Source organism: Lycium ferocissimum, chromosome 8 (assembly GCF_029784015.1).
Source record: "Lycium ferocissimum isolate CSIRO_LF1 chromosome 8, AGI_CSIRO_Lferr_CH_V1, whole genome shotgun sequence".
In the NCBI taxonomy this organism is placed as follows: domain Eukaryota; kingdom Viridiplantae; phylum Streptophyta; class Magnoliopsida; order Solanales; family Solanaceae; genus Lycium; species Lycium ferocissimum.
In genome coordinates this window covers 39370107-39387026 of record NC_081349.1, presented here as the reverse complement: position 1 = coordinate 39387026, position 16920 = coordinate 39370107, and the positions used below count along the sequence as shown (strand labels likewise).

Sequence of the window (16920 nt, the reverse complement as noted above, 5' to 3'; positions counted from 1 at the left end):
TTTTGACCTTCAATTTCACATTGGACGAAAATCATCTTTTTCATTTTGGAATTTATCCCGGGATTGTCATCCCACATTTAGGGTGGTATAACAATAATACCCCAATCCTGGAATCGAAAACTCAACCAAACGCGGGATAACAAAATCCCCATTCTATTCCGGGATTGTTATCGCTTATCCCACAAATCAAATGACCCTAGATGTATGTAAAGCAAGGGTTACGTAAAGCTCTGTAACGGCAACAGAGAGACACAGAGACCTGGAAACCAACACAGAAGGTACATCCCAGCCTAATTATTAGGTAGCATGAAACTATTGCATAACTCCTTTTGAACAATCTATTTCTCATTACTGCAGTTCAGCATACACCTGATATAGCAGCAAAAAGAACCGCAAAGAAAGCTTGTCCCAAGCATTTATTCAAGTTATGCACGACTTGAAATAGAAATCATCGTCATCATCAGCTTATGCAAAAGGGTGAAGAAGTATCAATCAGACACAAAACGGAAAAAAGAAAGTTCACCAAGGACAAAGATTGTATTGCTGCGTGTTTAACCAGTGAGAGCAGCATTAAGGGCACTGTGTACATCAACTCCAATCTGGGCTTCAGCTTTTTCTACATCGGTTGATGCAGTGCTTAACTTCTGAGTGAACTCAGTGAGGCCCTTTTGAACCAAGTTCGGATCAATGCGGTCAACTGGTACAGCTTCAATAGCGATAATATCCGCAAAAGAATTTGCATGAACAAATGCAAATCCACCACTCACAAAGTACTTGGTCACATCGTTGCCTTCATGAACTGATAAGACACCAGGCTTCAACTCAGCAATTGTTGCCACATGCCCAGGCAAGACACCCATTTGTCCCGTAGTTGCGGGGATAATAACCATGTCAACCTGGATATAATGCAAAAGGGAGGAGTGATCAGACATTGAATCAGATTTTTCAGACCCACTGATGCACATTCATCATAAGCATAGTATTAAACCTCACACAAGTATTACCACAAAATTTGACAACTCTGAAACATTGAGCTAGAAAATGTTACTCTGATTTATTAATACTCAGCATACAATGCTAAATGAGACTGCAGCCAGAAACTGGAATATATCAACAATTTGTGGAGCACCCTTGGAAATTAGCCCAAATTTTAATAACGACAAAGTTTAGACTCCACGCTAATCAGATTCTTGTGAAATTTAATACCAATTGAACTGCTGTATTTACGGTTGTTGCACTACTCTCTTGTAGCATAAACTGATCAATTAAACCAAGCAAAACCAAATTTAAATTATACAAATGGAAGAGCATATTATTAGTTGCTTTTCCCACAACAATGACTGCTAACTAATTCATTCCTATAAAAGAAGACTTCACAAGGAATTCTGCATGTAATTACTATCTAGCAAGAATAAAATACAAAAGGCTCATTGCCATAAAAAAAAAAAAAAAAAAGATACAGAAGGCTTCAGTTTAGAAAACCTTCATGAAGCTTAGATTTGATTCACTATCACTACCACAAAAACTTCCTTTCCAATTGATCCCTTAAAAACAATATCCAGAATGGCTACTCTTATTGTCCCACTTGACCTGCTTTACATATTAGAATGTCTCCCAAAATGTAAATAATAAATATGCTCCATCACCTAAACTCAAACTAGAAAGAGTAGTTTTATTTGTTGAAGTTTGTGGTCGCCCATTTAAAAGCTCAAACTGTTAGAATGGTCGCACTTCGATTCAGTTAATTATATCTTCCACACACTTCCGCATGCGGGCCTGATTCTTTTTCATGAGCCAAGCACGTCGAGATATTTTTTACGACAATGACACTTGAACCTAGAACCTCTAACTACTCTGATGTAATATTGAGGTGTGTGAAAGCATCTAAAGCCTTAATCTATTAGAGAGAGCACACTTTTGTTTATTTAATTTTATATCTTCAACTGACACTATAGTATAAATTTTTATGTAACATTCTTTCTACTAACTATTCCACCTTCACTAATTCAACGTTTATTTAAACGGGAAAGTGTCATAGTGGCCCTCCAACTACTTATATTGAGAAAAACTTTCCCTCGAACTATGTTTTGGTTGCAAACCTTCAAGTATTAGGGGGTGTAAAGCAGATGATTCATAACTCAAAAAACTTCACTACATTAGGACCCGTTCAATGTTGCACAAAGACATACTTTACAAGCTTGTAATAAAGAAGTCACTCCGAACTAGAAATGGTAGAATTAGATCAGGCATATCAGTTATATCAGCTATGTACATTTTCTTTCTGTTCATGAGTTGTCCTGGTCGACCCAATCAAAACATCTCCTTCTGTTTTCTTCTCTACCATCATGCACCATAGTTGTCGAGCAAAATTTGATTCCACCATCACCATCCTCCTCCACTCCATCACCCTATGAGATAGTGGTGCTTGTCTTTCTTGCTCTTCTCCTCCTAAGATATCACCCACGCCACACTTTTTTTTAAAAGGTAAGACGTTATAAACTAAAAACCAGCACTAAGCTAGTGTTGTACGGAGCACTACAAGGAAAGCAAAAAGGCAAAAGTATATCCCTTTTTTAATCTTGAAAGCAAAAGTATTATTTTACACAAATTAAAACAAAAAATGCAATTGAATTTTATCTTCTCAGTGGAATTGGATTTGGCTTTAAAACATCTCAAACTAGGATCGTATTCCCCCCAATAAACTTTCTTTTGTCTGTCACCTTTCTTTTCCAACTTCTTTAAATGACTGCAGCAATGTCAGGCATTGCCCAACAAGGGCATAATAATTTCGAAAAAAGGTGCCACAGTTGGTATGTTATATTGAACAGTGTAGAAACAAATGATTGAGTTTCTGGTTGTTCGCCGCATAAGTAACATCGGCGGCACAGAAAGAAATGTCTTCTTTGAAGGTTGTTCTATTTTAAGCAAGCTTCCTTAGCAAAAATCCATGCAAACAAGCCGCCTTGTAAGGTGCTTTTGTCTTCCGTATTTGCTTCCGACAACATAATCTAATTTATTGATCTTCGCCTGTCAGCATCCTGTTGCAAGAATTAACTGTATAATAGCTTTTCTTGTGTACTATTTGATCTCCACAGTAACCTTATTCGCTATTAGAAAACTTCAGTTCACTATACCTATCAAGATGTTATGTCTCAAGCCCCATTTGTTTCACAATCTTCCAAAAAAACTTCAGTTCGCTATACCGATCTGAAAATATCTTGAAATTGTTCCATCAAAGGCTCATGCGAGTAAGATCTTCCTACCTAAGTTGCTCAGACTCTCCAGAATTGCTACCGCACCCGTGTTGGATCCTCCAAAAATACACTACTTTTGGAGGATCCAACACTACTTTTGGAGGATCCGACACACACCAATCGATATTTTTGAAGAGTCCGAGTAACATAGCTTCCTACCATCACCAACTTTGAAACCAATTTTCTCCAAAAATGCAGGCTGCATAGATCTTTTTTTTTTATTTTTTATCAGTAAGCGAAGATCTTATACTCTTCTCTAGATTGCCACACCATGAGTAGTTCTAGCTATCTTGGTACACCAGTACCATCTATCACATTGTAAGAACTTAAAATTTATTTGGATCAGTTTTGATGTATGATTATATGGAATAAATTTAAATCCAGCTTCATTTGCATTGAACAGTTAATCAGGAGTTTGGACTTTACAAATTAAATAAGTTCATTTTATTAGCTTCAAGTCCAAGGGCTACTTCATCTGGACCCAAACCCATGCCACGTATTCAACGATATGACATTCCAGTCAAATCATAGGCCAACGAGCTAATACCATATGTTCGAATGAAGTGGCATGCCAAATCAACATAAAGACCAATCAAGTGACCAAATAACATAGCTCAACCAATAAAATACAATCATATCACAAAGCTTTTGCAATAGGTCTGATGACTCAAGCGAACCAATCAAATTGAAGAATTCATCACGAACTACCTTCTCAACAACAACAACAACATACTCAGTGAAATCCCACAATGTGGGGTCTGGGGAGGGTAAAGTGTACGCAGACCTTACCCCTATCTCGGAAGATAGGGAGGCTGTTTCCGAAAGACCCTCAGCTCAGGAGAAAACACGACGAGAAAAGGTTAGATAAGCACAAGTAGTTCAAAGCAAAATGAAAACGAAACTAAAGAAAGCGAATAAGTCATGATAGAGCGATGCGAAAAAAAGAAAGGTAGCTACCACAGATAAATAAGCTAATCGAAGCACAAGAAACAACATATAGTAGCAAGAATCAAAGGACAATAGACTGTAGATCAAAACTGCGACTACCTACTAGCCTTTTACCCTAATCTGAGTCCTCCATAACCTCCTATCTAAGGTCATGTCCTCGGTAAGCTGAAACTGCGCCATGTCCTGTCTAAGCACCTCTCCCCAGTACTTTTTCGGCCTACCCCTACCTCTTCTGAAACCATCCATAGCTAACCTCTCACACCTCCGCACTGGGGCATCTGTGTCTCTCCTTCTCACATGCCCAAACCATCTTAGTCTCGCTTCCCGCATCTTGTCCTCCACTGATGCCACTCCCACCTTATCCCGGATATCTTCATTCCTAATTCTATCTCGCCTGGTGTGCCCACACATCCATCGCAACATTCTCATTTCAGCAGCTTTCATCCTTTTGACGTGAGAGCTCTTGATTGCCCAGCACTCTGCCCCGTACAACAAAGTCAGTCTCACAACTACTTTGTAGAACCTGCCTTTAAGTTTTGGTGGCACCTTCTTATCACACAGCACTCCTGAAGCGAGCCTCCATTTCATCCACCCTGCACCAATACGATGTGAGACATCATCATCAATATCCTCATTCTCTTATATAATAGACCCAAGATATTTGAAACTTCCTTTCTTTTGGATGGCTTGAGTACCAAGCCTCACTCGTGCAACTATAAATAGGAGCCCTCGTAAAGCCAACAAAATTCGGAAATACATCAAGCAAGCTAAAGGAAAGCTAGAGAAGCTCAAAAGAAAAGCATTCAAATTCTTCCGCTACACCCGCGATCTTCGTCAGTGATAAATCCAACAAAGTTCAAATCAAGATTTTAAGCGGGCGTTTTCAAATCTTCTGTTCATGACAGTTGAATCTTAAATCCTAGTTTGTGATGGGTTTCTTCCCTACTAGAACAAGCCAAGAGCCCTTGAATCAATGTTCGTGAGAAGAATCAGAAGATGTCAATTGTAGATCTAGTGATATCCTAGAGATTATAACTCGTATCATCTCTTCATACTAAATATTGTAATTAGTAACATTTTCTTGTCTTGATTATTTCGAATGCGTTCAACACAAATTTCTATTTTCTTACTTTTCTTTTGATGCTTACATGCGAGTATGGGAAGAGCTTCCCATCCCAGCTACGGCTAAGTGGTACATGGCATGTTCTGTCCTATCATGTCTTTGATGTACATGTACATTCTGTGTTCTGATGTTTCAACTAAAGTACGTGGAACATCCTTTTTTTGCATTGGCAAAGGAGTGAAATATTCAAGACAAGAAAAGGTTATTAATTAGAATTATCAACTAGATTTTACAAATGATGTTCTTTGATTCTTCTACTCAAGAACAAATATTCAAGGGTTCTTGGCTTGTTCTTGAAGGGATAGAATCTTGATTATAACTTTGTTGTTGGATTTATCACGAACGAAAAGGCATTGAATGTTTCTATTTAGAGCTTCTTTAGCTTTCCTTCAGCTTGCTTGATGTATTTTTTGTTTCTCTGGCCATATGGAGACCCCTATTTATAGTTGTAGGAGAAAGGAGTTTTTTGACAAGTACAATCCTTTTTTCTTCAATTTGTTTGGTTCACATGAGTCATCAAACCATTCACAAAAGCTATATGATAAGATTATATTTGATTGGATGAACCGTGTTATCTGGACACTTTTTTTTTTTTTGAATAAGCCATGTTATCTGGACACTTGGCGACCTTTGATTGGTCTTTATGTTAACTTGTCATGTCATGTCATGTCACATCACTTGAACACATGACATTATTTTATTGGCATGTGACTTGACTGGAATGCCACGTCATTGAATACGTGGCATGAGCTTGGCCCTACAACCAAAGTAGACTTTTGAGCTCGAAACTAATAAAATGAACTTATTTAATTTAAAGCCCAAATTAAGCGTTCAATCCAAAAAATGAAGTTACACCTTTATTTAAATCCACATATTTGGACTTAAATAATAAATGTAGACTTGTACCAAGATTTCACAAACTTAAGAATTGAACCCAAATTTTGTATGGAATCATATGCAGTTTGACCAAAACAAACAAAGCTTCTGGGAGCCAGGAGTGCTTATTTTTTGGCAAATACATAGACAGACACTCAAACTTGGCTCCAACTGCCAGTTTGATACTTAAACTTACCCAGTGACAAACTAAACACTTCAACTTGACACACACACACACACACACATATATATATATCTTAGACACCGATGCTGACATGGCAGAATGTGTGTTTAACCCAAATTAGAGCATTTGAACCTTTAAATTTTGTGTTCTTATTCTTTTCTTTTTTGTTCTTAATAGCATTTTTCTGGCAGGCCTCTTTTTCATAATTGAATACGCATAGTACTTCATTAATAACCCTTAGATCTTTGATATCCAATCCTCCATTGTTCTTATTCTTGACGAGTGTGCTCCATTTGACCAGGTTTATCATTACCTTGCCATAAAAAATCTCTTCTCACTTTATCAATTCGCTTTCTCAATCTTGGCTGGCAAAGGTAACAAGGAAATTGCATAAGTTAGTAAAGAATCTAGCACACTGTTAACCACTGATCTTCCCCCAAAGGAAATGTATGATTTCTTCCCTGCTTCCAAGCCGCTTTTCATATCTTTCCTACAACATACCCAGTGTAGTCCCCAAATTGCACAGTGGCCATGGAGATATATTTGGAAAGTTAAGGCTCCTACAAAAGTTGTGTTTTACCTGGCTTGCGGCAAGAGAGGCTTGCCTGACTCAAGAGACTTTGAAAAAAAGGGATTTCGCTTATGCTTTAGATGTCCTTTTTGTGGTTTAGAAACAGAATCCAATAGCCATTTGTTTCTTCAACATCTTCCGAGTATCCCTTCAACTTTGTGACTAGCACCACAAGGAAGACCCAAATGCAACAACAACAACAACAAGCCCAGTATAGTCCCACCATGTGGGGTCTGGGGAGGGTAGAGTGTACGCAGACCTAACCCCCACCTTGAAAGGTAGGGCGGCAAGGAAGACCCAAATGCATAATAGGCAAATTCCCTATCAGACAATCAAGAATTCCAACCAAACTAGCATTGTTTGGCACCTCATTGACCGAGAATAGGTTTTTCCTCCAATTAATAGAAAGACCAGAATTTGCTTCAAAAACCACTAGAATCAATTTCAAATGACTTAATTGATCTTCTAGATCATCACAAAGGATAAGGCTATCATTCGCATACAATAGGTGGAGACTTCCATAATACATTAGTCGTTTGTTACATTGAATCCTTGTAACCATCCATCTATGTTGGCCGCTCTCACCATTTCACAGAAACTTTCCATCACTAAAATGAATAGGGAGGGGAAGATAGGATCTCCTTATTTCAAGCCTTTTAAACCCAAAAAAAAAAAAAAAAAAAAAAAAAAAAAATTGCTTCAGGAATTCCATTATGATTATGGAGCACTTAACAGTGCTCACATAAAAAGTCACCCAGATAATCTATATACTACCAAATGTCCAAATCCCACTTCCTTAACCATAATGGTAAGAGAACTCCAATTAACATGATCATAGCCTTCTCAATTTCTAACTTATATAGGACTCCTAATGTGTTCCCTTTTTGTCCTGTGTCTAGGCACCCATTGGCTATTACCTATTAGTGCAGCATCCATGTTTCGCCTTCCCTATTAAATCCATATGTGCATTATCAACCAGCTTGTACACCACCTTTTTGAGTCACTTTGTTGATATCTTTGAGATAATCCTGTAGAGGCTCCCAATAAAACTTATAGGCCAGAAATCTCTTTAACTCCACAGCTTCAATCTGCTTAGGAGTTAAGACTATAAAGGTGGTATTGAACCTCTTTTCTTTTTGTTGATAAGGAAAATTATAAATTGTTATAAAAAATTGCTGTCAACAAATTGAACCTCTGTTGCTTTAACATCAACTATGGAAATTGTACTCCCTTTCTTCTATTTTATACTACAATATCACCGTTGGAAAGCCAAATAATTTTTTTCTTAACTACAATCTTTTCAAACATTTTCTACATATTCGTAATCAAAAAAAGCAAACGGGTCAAAAAAAAAAACCCTGAACTATTCAAAATAAGTCAAATTTACCCTCCGTTATGTTTTTGTGACATAGCGGGAGCTTAGTGCAATAGACCCTTGTGGTCCGGCCCTTCCCCGGACCCCGCGCATAGCGGGAGCTTAGTGCACCGGGCTGCCCTTTTTTTTATGTTTTTGTGACAGTTTTGCCCTTGAACTATTCGAAATGAGGCAATCAAATCTGACCTACTATGATACTTATAATTTCAAGTCAGTTAAATTCTATCAATCAAAATCCGAAAATTAGATGATTTACCGTCACATATCATACATGAGGAATTCAAAAGGAAGAGCTTATTTTATCCATATTACCCCTTTACCGGACAGTTCAGAAGAGTAAGGAAGAGCTTTTCAAACATTTTCTACTTATTTGTAATCATAAAAAATTACTCCCTCCATCCCAATTTAAGTGTCTTACTTTCCTTTATCGTCTATCCCAAAAAGAGTCTCTTTCTATATTTAATAAGTTGAGAATATAACCATTCTACATAGCAAATTTAAAGGACCACAAGATTCAAAGGACATTTTAGTACATTATACACATCTTTATTTTACGACTATAAAATTCAAAAGTCTCTTTTTATTCCTTAAAATTTGTGCTCAGTCAAACTAAGCCACTTAAATTAGGATGGAGGGAGTATCACATAATTTCAAATCAGTAAATTCTATAGATCAAAATCTAAAGTCATTATATATTACAGCTCCATCACTGAAAAGGCCTATAACATATCATAAATGAGGAAATATCCAAAGGAAGAGCTTATTATTATCCATAATAATGTTACCTCTTTACCGGACAATTCGGAAGAGTAAGGAAGAACAAAATTGACAGTAAGCTTAGTTGGAATGGACGAAGGCGTAGCAGGTCTAGTAGCCATGAATGCTGATGGAGTTTTCGGTGGTTCAACATTTGGAATTACTTTCTTCCATGCTTCAATGAAGTTTGGATCTGCCACGTGTTCCGATTGTAGATCGCTTGAAAATGGACGGCGCCACCGAAGAGTTGTGGTGGCGGCTCTGGTTACACATCGGGACGCGTGTCGCAACATTATTGGGCGATTAGAAGATCGACGGTGATTGGAGAAAGTGATCGGAGTTGAGCAAAAAAGGGTTTGATGGAATGACTTCTTTTTTGGATCCTAATTTCTCTAAGGCCCAAATGCAACAGAATCTTAGTAAAAATTGATACTCCCTCCGTTTCAATTTATGTGGAACCATTTGATTGGGCACGATATTTAAGAAAGAATGAAGACTTTTAAAACTTGTGATTCAAAATAAGTCTTGAACATTTGTGTAGCCGTAAATTATTTTATAAAGTGAATTTGTTTCCAATTTAAGAAAGAGGTCATTTATTTTGGCACGAATTAAAAACGAAATAAGTTCATATAAATTGAAACAGAAGGAGTATTATTTTGTTCTTTGTTTAGTCACCACATTTATTTTTATTTATTTTTCTTTTTTCAGTGGCACAGTGTTTAAAATGTTATTTTGACTTATAATAATGTTAAATCAGTCCTTAAAAAAAGATATTTTTTTATATTTAGAAATAATTTAGCTTTATGATATGATTTACAATCACACAAATATTAAGGCTTGTTTTGGACACAAAGTTAAAAAGTCTTCTTTTTTTTTTTTTTTTTTAAACGTCATATCAAGTCAAACACCTCCGTATAAATTGGACTGAGGGAGTAGTAATAATGAAAAAATTACTCAGTGAAAATTTATTTTAATGGAAAATAGATTATGTCAAAAATTTAAACCTTGAATTGTTTAATGAATTTAACTTCTTTCTGTTTTTCTGCTTAAAAATGGATTTAACTGAAAATTATAAAAGTGGTAGCATAAAAATTGAATCGAGTCAAACATGTTGAACATCCCAAAATGGAAAAGATGTCAAAATTACTTTTGTGGTTTATGAAAACTGCTTTACAATAGAACCTGCGATTTATGAAAACTGCTTTCCAGAGAACTTTTCTTTGACAAAAAGAGACGCATTTTTACAAATTAACAAATCTCCTTCACGACTATAAACTTTATTTGTGAGATAATCTTCACATTTATTCGTCTTCCTCGAGTGTGTATAATAGTAATTTGTTGGAATTACAATCTTCAATAATAACAATACCAAGATGATATTGTACATTATCCTATTTGATAAGCTCGATCAGCAGTAAGCAATATGTTTTCACTTCTAGTTCCTCCCCTTTTTTGCTACTTTTGTGTTTGTTCGATATAATACTTAGATGTGGACTTCATCTTATAAAAATGACACTGCAATAACTTAAATGTATCGAAAGTATAACGCCAGGATCAGCAAATGAAATGGAAATTCATTTGGTGCATACAACTAATATCACCGACTATAACTGCTAGTACAATATTAACAAAAATGCATAACTGCTACATTATTACCAAAAATGAATAGAACTACTGGCAAGGAAACTCAAAGTTCTACAAAGAACCCGAGGGGAAATTAAGTTAATTGGATTAACGAGGCCAGTGCCGATGGTTTGCTTACGCCCATGAAGGTCTGCTCTCTCTTGCAATATCATTCTTGATCCACTTCTGGATCGTTTTCACAACAAAGAAATACTGCCAGAGATACAAAGTCAGGCGGTCAACACAAGAATCGCGTGTTTACTAGTGCAACAGAGAAACCTTAAGACTGAAATCTCACCTGGAATGCTGCGATAAGAGGAATCAGCATTTTGCCTTTATTGTTGGGATTTGGTCCATCGATCAATTTTTGATCAACCAAGATATTCCTGCTGTCAGTCAAGACAACCTCGGTCATAGTTTGGACTATGTTGGGTATCCAAGCAGTTCCATTTGGAAGAATCTGTTGAACCATGCAGACCATGTTAATAAACATAATATATTACAAAAACTTAACAAGACAAAGCCACGTATATCTAACCTTTTCGTCGTTGTCATTCTTGTTACATCTCCCACTGTTCTCAACGCAAACAACAGGAATTGAAGAAGCCTAACACCAACAACAGTCAGATAAGTATTTTTTTTAAAAAAAAAAAAACTGCTATGTAAGGATACTTATACAAAAAGCACCATAAAAATAAATCAAACATATAATAACTGTTTCAAGTAAGAAGGGGAAAGATAGCTTTTCACCGTTATCACGGTTCCACTTGTTGTTTCTGAAACTGAAGTTCAAGTTAATTTTGCAAATGCAAGTATAAAAAATGTATCTAATACACAAACACACTGAAAGTCAAAACTTAGACTAGGGTTTGTGCAGTATACTTTCCAGAGTGTTCAACAATCCAGTATAGAGACCAAACAGCGATTCTTGGAGAGAGAAAAACCAATACTATGATCCTCTCAGGTTGGATCATTGGAACTTAGGTTGTCGTCACCACACCCCTCCCCAACAAATGAACCCCCCACATACACCACCACCACTCACAGACACACACACACAAAAAAAAGGAGTGTGCTATATGTGCTTAAACTACTTTTAGGATCAAATGGAAGGAGGATCTCACACACGTACCATGGGAACACGGTGTGCAAACATGAAGAAACGACGAGTTCAGAGGATATCATGTAGAGAAAATTGAATTAAACACGAAGAAAAAGGTGGGATACAAGACAGATTATCTGCATGGTTATTTAACTGGCAGAACCATTAACTGATAGGTAAACATTTTAATTTTAATCAGCTTAATACGTTAATTAATTTATCATTGTTCAGTTTTGGAAATCAATGGACAATTTCTCTCTCTCTCTCTCTCTCTCTCTTAATTGTATTAATTGAGTTATGCCATCTCAATTGGCACAGAAAGGAAGTGAGTGGAGTGAAATGAAGTGAGGTCATCCAAATATGGTTGCCAGGAGCATGACAGATAAACTCCAGCTGTTGTTCTCTTTAATCGGTATAAACTCCAGCTTTTCTTTTGCAAACAGATTTCAATAGAGCACAAAAATGAAAGGAAAATACCAAATGCCAATTGTGCCAAAGAAAATTTGACTCAGGGAAGGGAAACAAGATTGTAAGAAACCTCAAAATCTGCTTCAAGCATTGAAGAAAGTAGTGATTGTGACCCACCTTAGCCTCTTGTTTCCTAATTCGAGCTCCCAGGCGGACAATTTTGGAAAGCGCCTCTGATCTTCTCGAAGTGAACTCGTCATAACTCAATCCATCAGGAGGGGAGACCTGAGCATGTGTGAGGACCACAAGTCCTCTACGCCATATTTCCTTGCCGAAACTATCTGTTATGGCCTTCACAACCTGCCTATCCAAATTATCCACTCTATATGTATCAAGACGATCCACATAGAGCAAAACATCAATTGTCTTGTTCAAGAGGAACCTGTTTGGATCCAATTACCCCAAAAAAAAACAAAACAAAAAAAAATAGCATTAGTCAGACAAAGGAATAGACATCTAGGGGTGTCAAATGGGCGGGCTGGGCTTGATTTGGGCGGGTCAAAATGGGGTGAGTTGATAAATGGATAGGTCAATAACCCGCCCAAAATTTACTAGGGCTGAATTGCGTTGGGCTAAAATGGGCCAAAGAGCGGGTTATAACCCAACCCGTCCAATTCTTACTAAGTTTTGATTTCTTTGTTTGTTCTTTTATAATTTTTTATGTATCTAATAAAACAGCTTTTTTTCCTTAATTATGGCTATATATAACATATCAAATAAAAAAATCTTTTTGGAACGACAAGGTTTCTATGGGTCAATTTGGGCTACATATCAGCTCCATTTTTAGGAAACGGGTTGAGCTAATAAATGGCCGGGTTATTGGCCCGACCAAACTTGAACGAGTTGGGCGGGTCAAATGTTTATGGGCTAATTTTGCCACCCCTATAGACATCCCTACCACACAACAGGAGCAAGAGAAGTACCAAAATATTTCAGCATGTAAATATTTACCTCTTTATGAGATCAAGAGCCTGGTCATTGACATATCCCCCTTCAACAAGCCCAGGGGTGTCGATAATGTTCAATGTAAATCCTTCCGATGAACGTGAAACCATCACTGGTCTTGGAGTTTCTGACTGAAAAACAAGAAACCTTATTTCAATGTCCTAAACCACAAGAAAGCGTCTAAGGTTACGTTTTCAACTAAATTCTGTAGGAATATGTACCTGAAACGCACTGACAGCAACTGCCCTTTCCCCTAAAATTGAGTTAACTGTTGAAGATTTTCCAACACCAACTTTCCCCATTACTAGGACTGTCAATGTACTTCCACTCTACAGCAATTGAACAATCCACATGTCAGCCAAATAAACGTGCATAAGCTCATTTGGACAAGAAATAAAAAACAAAATAATGGGTCGTACACTCCAGAAAACACAGATAGAAATTAGCATATCAGGTAACGAGAGAGACTCTTACCTCCTGCTTCAATTTTCCTATCAATTGAAGTAACTTTGATTGAGTGGCCGCAGGAAACTGTTGGAATCCGACCCATTCTCTTATCACCTGAGATGCCATTGATAGCTAAGCATGCAAAACAGGTCCAGGTTAGAACTAAAATCTAATGAATTTAAAGAAGGTACAGTCAGAACATATGTCGATTGAGCAAAGAAACATCTAATTTAGGGAAGCAACTAGAATCAAAAATAAAACCAATCAACTGCACGACTGCAACTCAATTCCAAACTATTGGGGCCCTGATATGAATCCTCTACTTTTAGGCCACACTAGTTACTAGTTAGACACATTCATCTCAATACAAAAAAAAAAATCCTAGGCAATTTAACAAAGGAACATCTAAAATCAGGGAAACAACTCCAATGAAAAACAAAAACAATCTAACTATGCCTCAATCCCAAACAAGTTGCTGTCCTCTTATGAATCCTCTACTTTTGGTCAGCTCTATTTAGACACATTCATTTCAATACTAAATAATTTGCCTAGTCAGTTGAACAAAGAAAAATAATTATTAACTGTGGTGTCTAGGTCAGCTTGCACACACCTCAATTATTTCCACGAGGTACCTGCTATCTTCCACCAGCACAGGTAAAGAAACATCTACATTTAGGGAAATAACTCCAATCAAAACAAAAATCAATCGACTATGCCTCAATCTCAAGCTAGTTGGGGTCCTCCTCTACTTTTGGGCCACTCTATTTAGACACATTTCATTCCAATACTAAATAAGTTGCTTATTACCACAAATCATTATTCTCTAAAACTCACATTTATCCTTGCTGACATACAAGTCACTAACTAGTCTAAACCGTAGTCCCAATAAGTCACATTTATCCCGCTTTTTAGCTAATTTCAGCCCAAGTATTGACCATTTATTAACTCAGCCTATTTTGACCCGCACAAATTCAGCCCAACCCGCCGATTTGACACCCCTAGTATTGCCTATATGGACCAGTCAAACATACAACAACAACAACAACAACACCTAACAGGTTGGGGTCGGCTCTATGAATCTCACTTCTTCATTTAAGCTCATTTCATATCATCAGCATACTAAATAAAATAAAAATAAGCAAAACAAATAACGAGAAATATTTCTATATAAACCCTAAATTTTAAGTCTTGTGGATACCATGAAAAAAGTAAAGCTGCAGAAAATATAGAAATTACAGGACCACTTTAAGCAAACTCACCCTAAAACATTAATATTTAAATAAACATGTAATTCCAAAAGGTTTGTGATACAGAAAAGAACAAGAATATGTAAATGAAAAATGGGGAAAATGAAAGCTTTTAGAGAAAACTCACCAATTTGGATTGAGAAAAAAGCTGTTTGTTTGTATAATAAGTGTGCAAAAATATGCAACACACAGAGATAAATGGGCAACTTGTGCGGGGCTAGTCGGTGTGACTTGAGTTGAGAGTGAAGAGTTTAAGGAAAAGTTGTTTTTAGGACGGCCTTATCGTTTTCATATAATGGACTGTTCTTACCCACCCACTCAAGGCATGTACTAGGGGTCTTTTGGTTTGAAAATAGTTATACGTTGAATTAGTTATACTGAAATTATTTAAGGGTTGGGTTAGTTATCTTGGTGTTATTTCTTATTTATTATTTGATTTGTTGTATTAAAAGTAACATGAAATGTATAATTTTTAAGAAAAAATTATTTGTTTACAAAATATCCTCTGCCTTGTTTAATAGAAAAAGGAGTTTGAGAGATCTCGGGGCTATTTTTATTATTTTCGTTATTTTATCCTGGGATAACTAGTCTTGGTATTGTTATTCCACTCTCTATCAGGGATAACTTATCCCAGTATTATTTTTCATCCTGGGATAACTTATCCGAGGATTAGTAACCAAATAAAAGATATGATGGTACTAAATTCTTATCCCGTGATTATTTTTCCTTATCCATCATACCAAACGATTGTATGGCTGAGGCACATAAAATTATGGAGTAACTTGTTTTTCCTTGTTGACAAGAACCTGTATTCGTTACATTTTGGGTGTGAAGAGTGTAATAGCCCGCAAATCACACAAGAGAGGTAAATCGTACTAGGCAAGTTCTGTGCGACAAGCTCGATCGAGAAAGCATCAAGGTCAACCAACTCAACTTGTTAGGTTGAATGTCGACGTCCCTAAGCTTGTTTGAAATTTTTATTTAGACACTCAAAGTTAAGTCTATAACTAATTGAACATGTGATTTATGTTGTGTCTATCTATTGGATCAGAGTTGCGATGCGACCTATGTGTGTCTGCTGCCTAAAATTAAGTTCGTGAAATGCTTTATAAGCTATAGTAAATATTTTTTAGGGAAAATGGAATTTTCCAACCACTTTTGTTTTATTTTCTCCTTTTCTTCTTCCTAACTCTTTTTTAATGCCTTGTTTCTCAACGACGCATTGACAGATTATTCGTTCATCTTCCCACCTCATTTTATCGCGCTTTAACACCAAAGTTTTCATAGACCAAGTAAAAAATTATGATTAAGAAAATACAGAATATACTGATTAGGAGATGTTTTATCATAAAAATAAGAATTACGTTTAACTTCTTTTTACGTGTGAACTTTGCACTAATTGGATCGAATTCATTTGACAGTCTTTCAAAGTATCATGGATTTGAGTTTGCATCTATGTAGAGTGGAAATTTGGTCTCGACATTGACAACTATTGAATCGACCATAAACACGAATTGTATGACGCCTAATTGTCTATATCGGAAGATAACATAAAAGTGGACGGCAAAGATCCTTAGGGGATTTGCTTGAAGTGATGGTCAGAAGATAATATATAATTATTTACATGAGTTAAATTTGTATAGAAATTATTGCCCGGAAGGTGGAATTTGCTTTTCTGGTGTTACTTTTCCTTTCTCGCTTTCTTAGTTTCACTTTGTTTTTCCATACATTGATTTTTTTTCACCGATTTTATTTGCCATATATTATCAACCGCAAGTGAACATCATGCATTTCAGCTTAGTTTATAATTGACAAATTTTTATCCAACAAGCACACTTCGAGCATAGGTCAAGTGTTCACTAAATCATAGGCGTAGTTTGAATATCTAAATAAACCATTTAAACAAGTTTAGGCAATCCTTTACGTATTCAACTTTTTATTACCATATAATCATAATACGGAGACAAATCAAGGAAGTTATTTTTATTTCTTTTGGTACAT

At 36.4% G+C, this 16920-nt stretch overlaps 2 protein-coding genes across 4 annotated transcripts; both read right to left on the bottom strand.

The window, feature by feature from the left end:
* Window positions 1-324: 324 nt before the first annotated feature.
* On the bottom strand, window positions 325-9517 carry LOC132068420 (ATP synthase subunit delta', mitochondrial-like). Its single transcript, XM_059461994.1, has 2 exons — window positions 9117-9517; window positions 325-896 (listed from the first exon to the last, which is right to left on the bottom strand). Exons 1-2 carry the CDS (start codon window positions 9378-9380, stop codon window positions 552-554), a joined length of 609 nt encoding a protein of 202 aa, XP_059317977.1. The 5' UTR covers window positions 9381-9517; the 3' UTR covers window positions 325-551.
* Window positions 9518-10643: 1126 nt separating this feature from the next.
* Window positions 10644-15232, bottom strand: LOC132068417 (translocase of chloroplast 34-like). Of its 3 annotated transcripts, XM_059461992.1 has the most exons (9): window positions 15047-15232; window positions 14283-14338; window positions 13700-13804; window positions 13447-13554; window positions 13232-13356; window positions 12398-12662; window positions 11249-11317; window positions 11009-11170; window positions 10644-10923 (listed from the first exon to the last, which is right to left on the bottom strand). In XM_059461992.1, exons 3-9 carry the CDS (start codon window positions 13796-13798, stop codon window positions 10846-10848), a joined length of 906 nt encoding a protein of 301 aa, XP_059317975.1. In that variant the 5' UTR covers window positions 13799-13804; window positions 14283-14338; window positions 15047-15232; the 3' UTR covers window positions 10644-10845. The 3 variants fall into 3 exon arrangements, with proteins under 3 accessions (XP_059317975.1, XP_059317974.1, XP_059317973.1); XM_059461991.1 differs by lacking the exon at window positions 14283-14338 and having other exon boundaries at window positions 13700-13841; XM_059461990.1 differs by lacking the exon at window positions 14283-14338 and having other exon boundaries at window positions 15047-15231.
* Window positions 15233-16920: the final 1688 nt, after the last annotated feature.

Coding starts and splice junctions, on each gene's coding strand:
- LOC132068420 (XM_059461994.1), bottom strand. CDS start 9,380: ATGTTGCGACACGCGTCCCGATGTGTAACCAGAGCCGCCACCACAACT. Junction 897..9,116: donor CCGAATTGTCCGGTAAAGAG/GTAACATTATTA, acceptor CATTATATCCAG/GTTGACATGGTTATTATCCC.
- LOC132068417 (XM_059461992.1), bottom strand. CDS start 13,798: ATGGCATCTCAGGTGATAAGAGAATGGGTCGGATTCCAACAGTTTCCT. Junction 11,171..11,248: donor AGAATGACAACGACGAAAAG/GTTAGATATACG, acceptor ATGGTTCAACAG/ATTCTTCCAAATGGAACTGC. Junction 10,924..11,008: donor CTCTTATCGCAGCATTCCAG/GTGAGATTTCAG, acceptor TATCTCTGGCAG/TATTTCTTTGTTGTGAAAAC.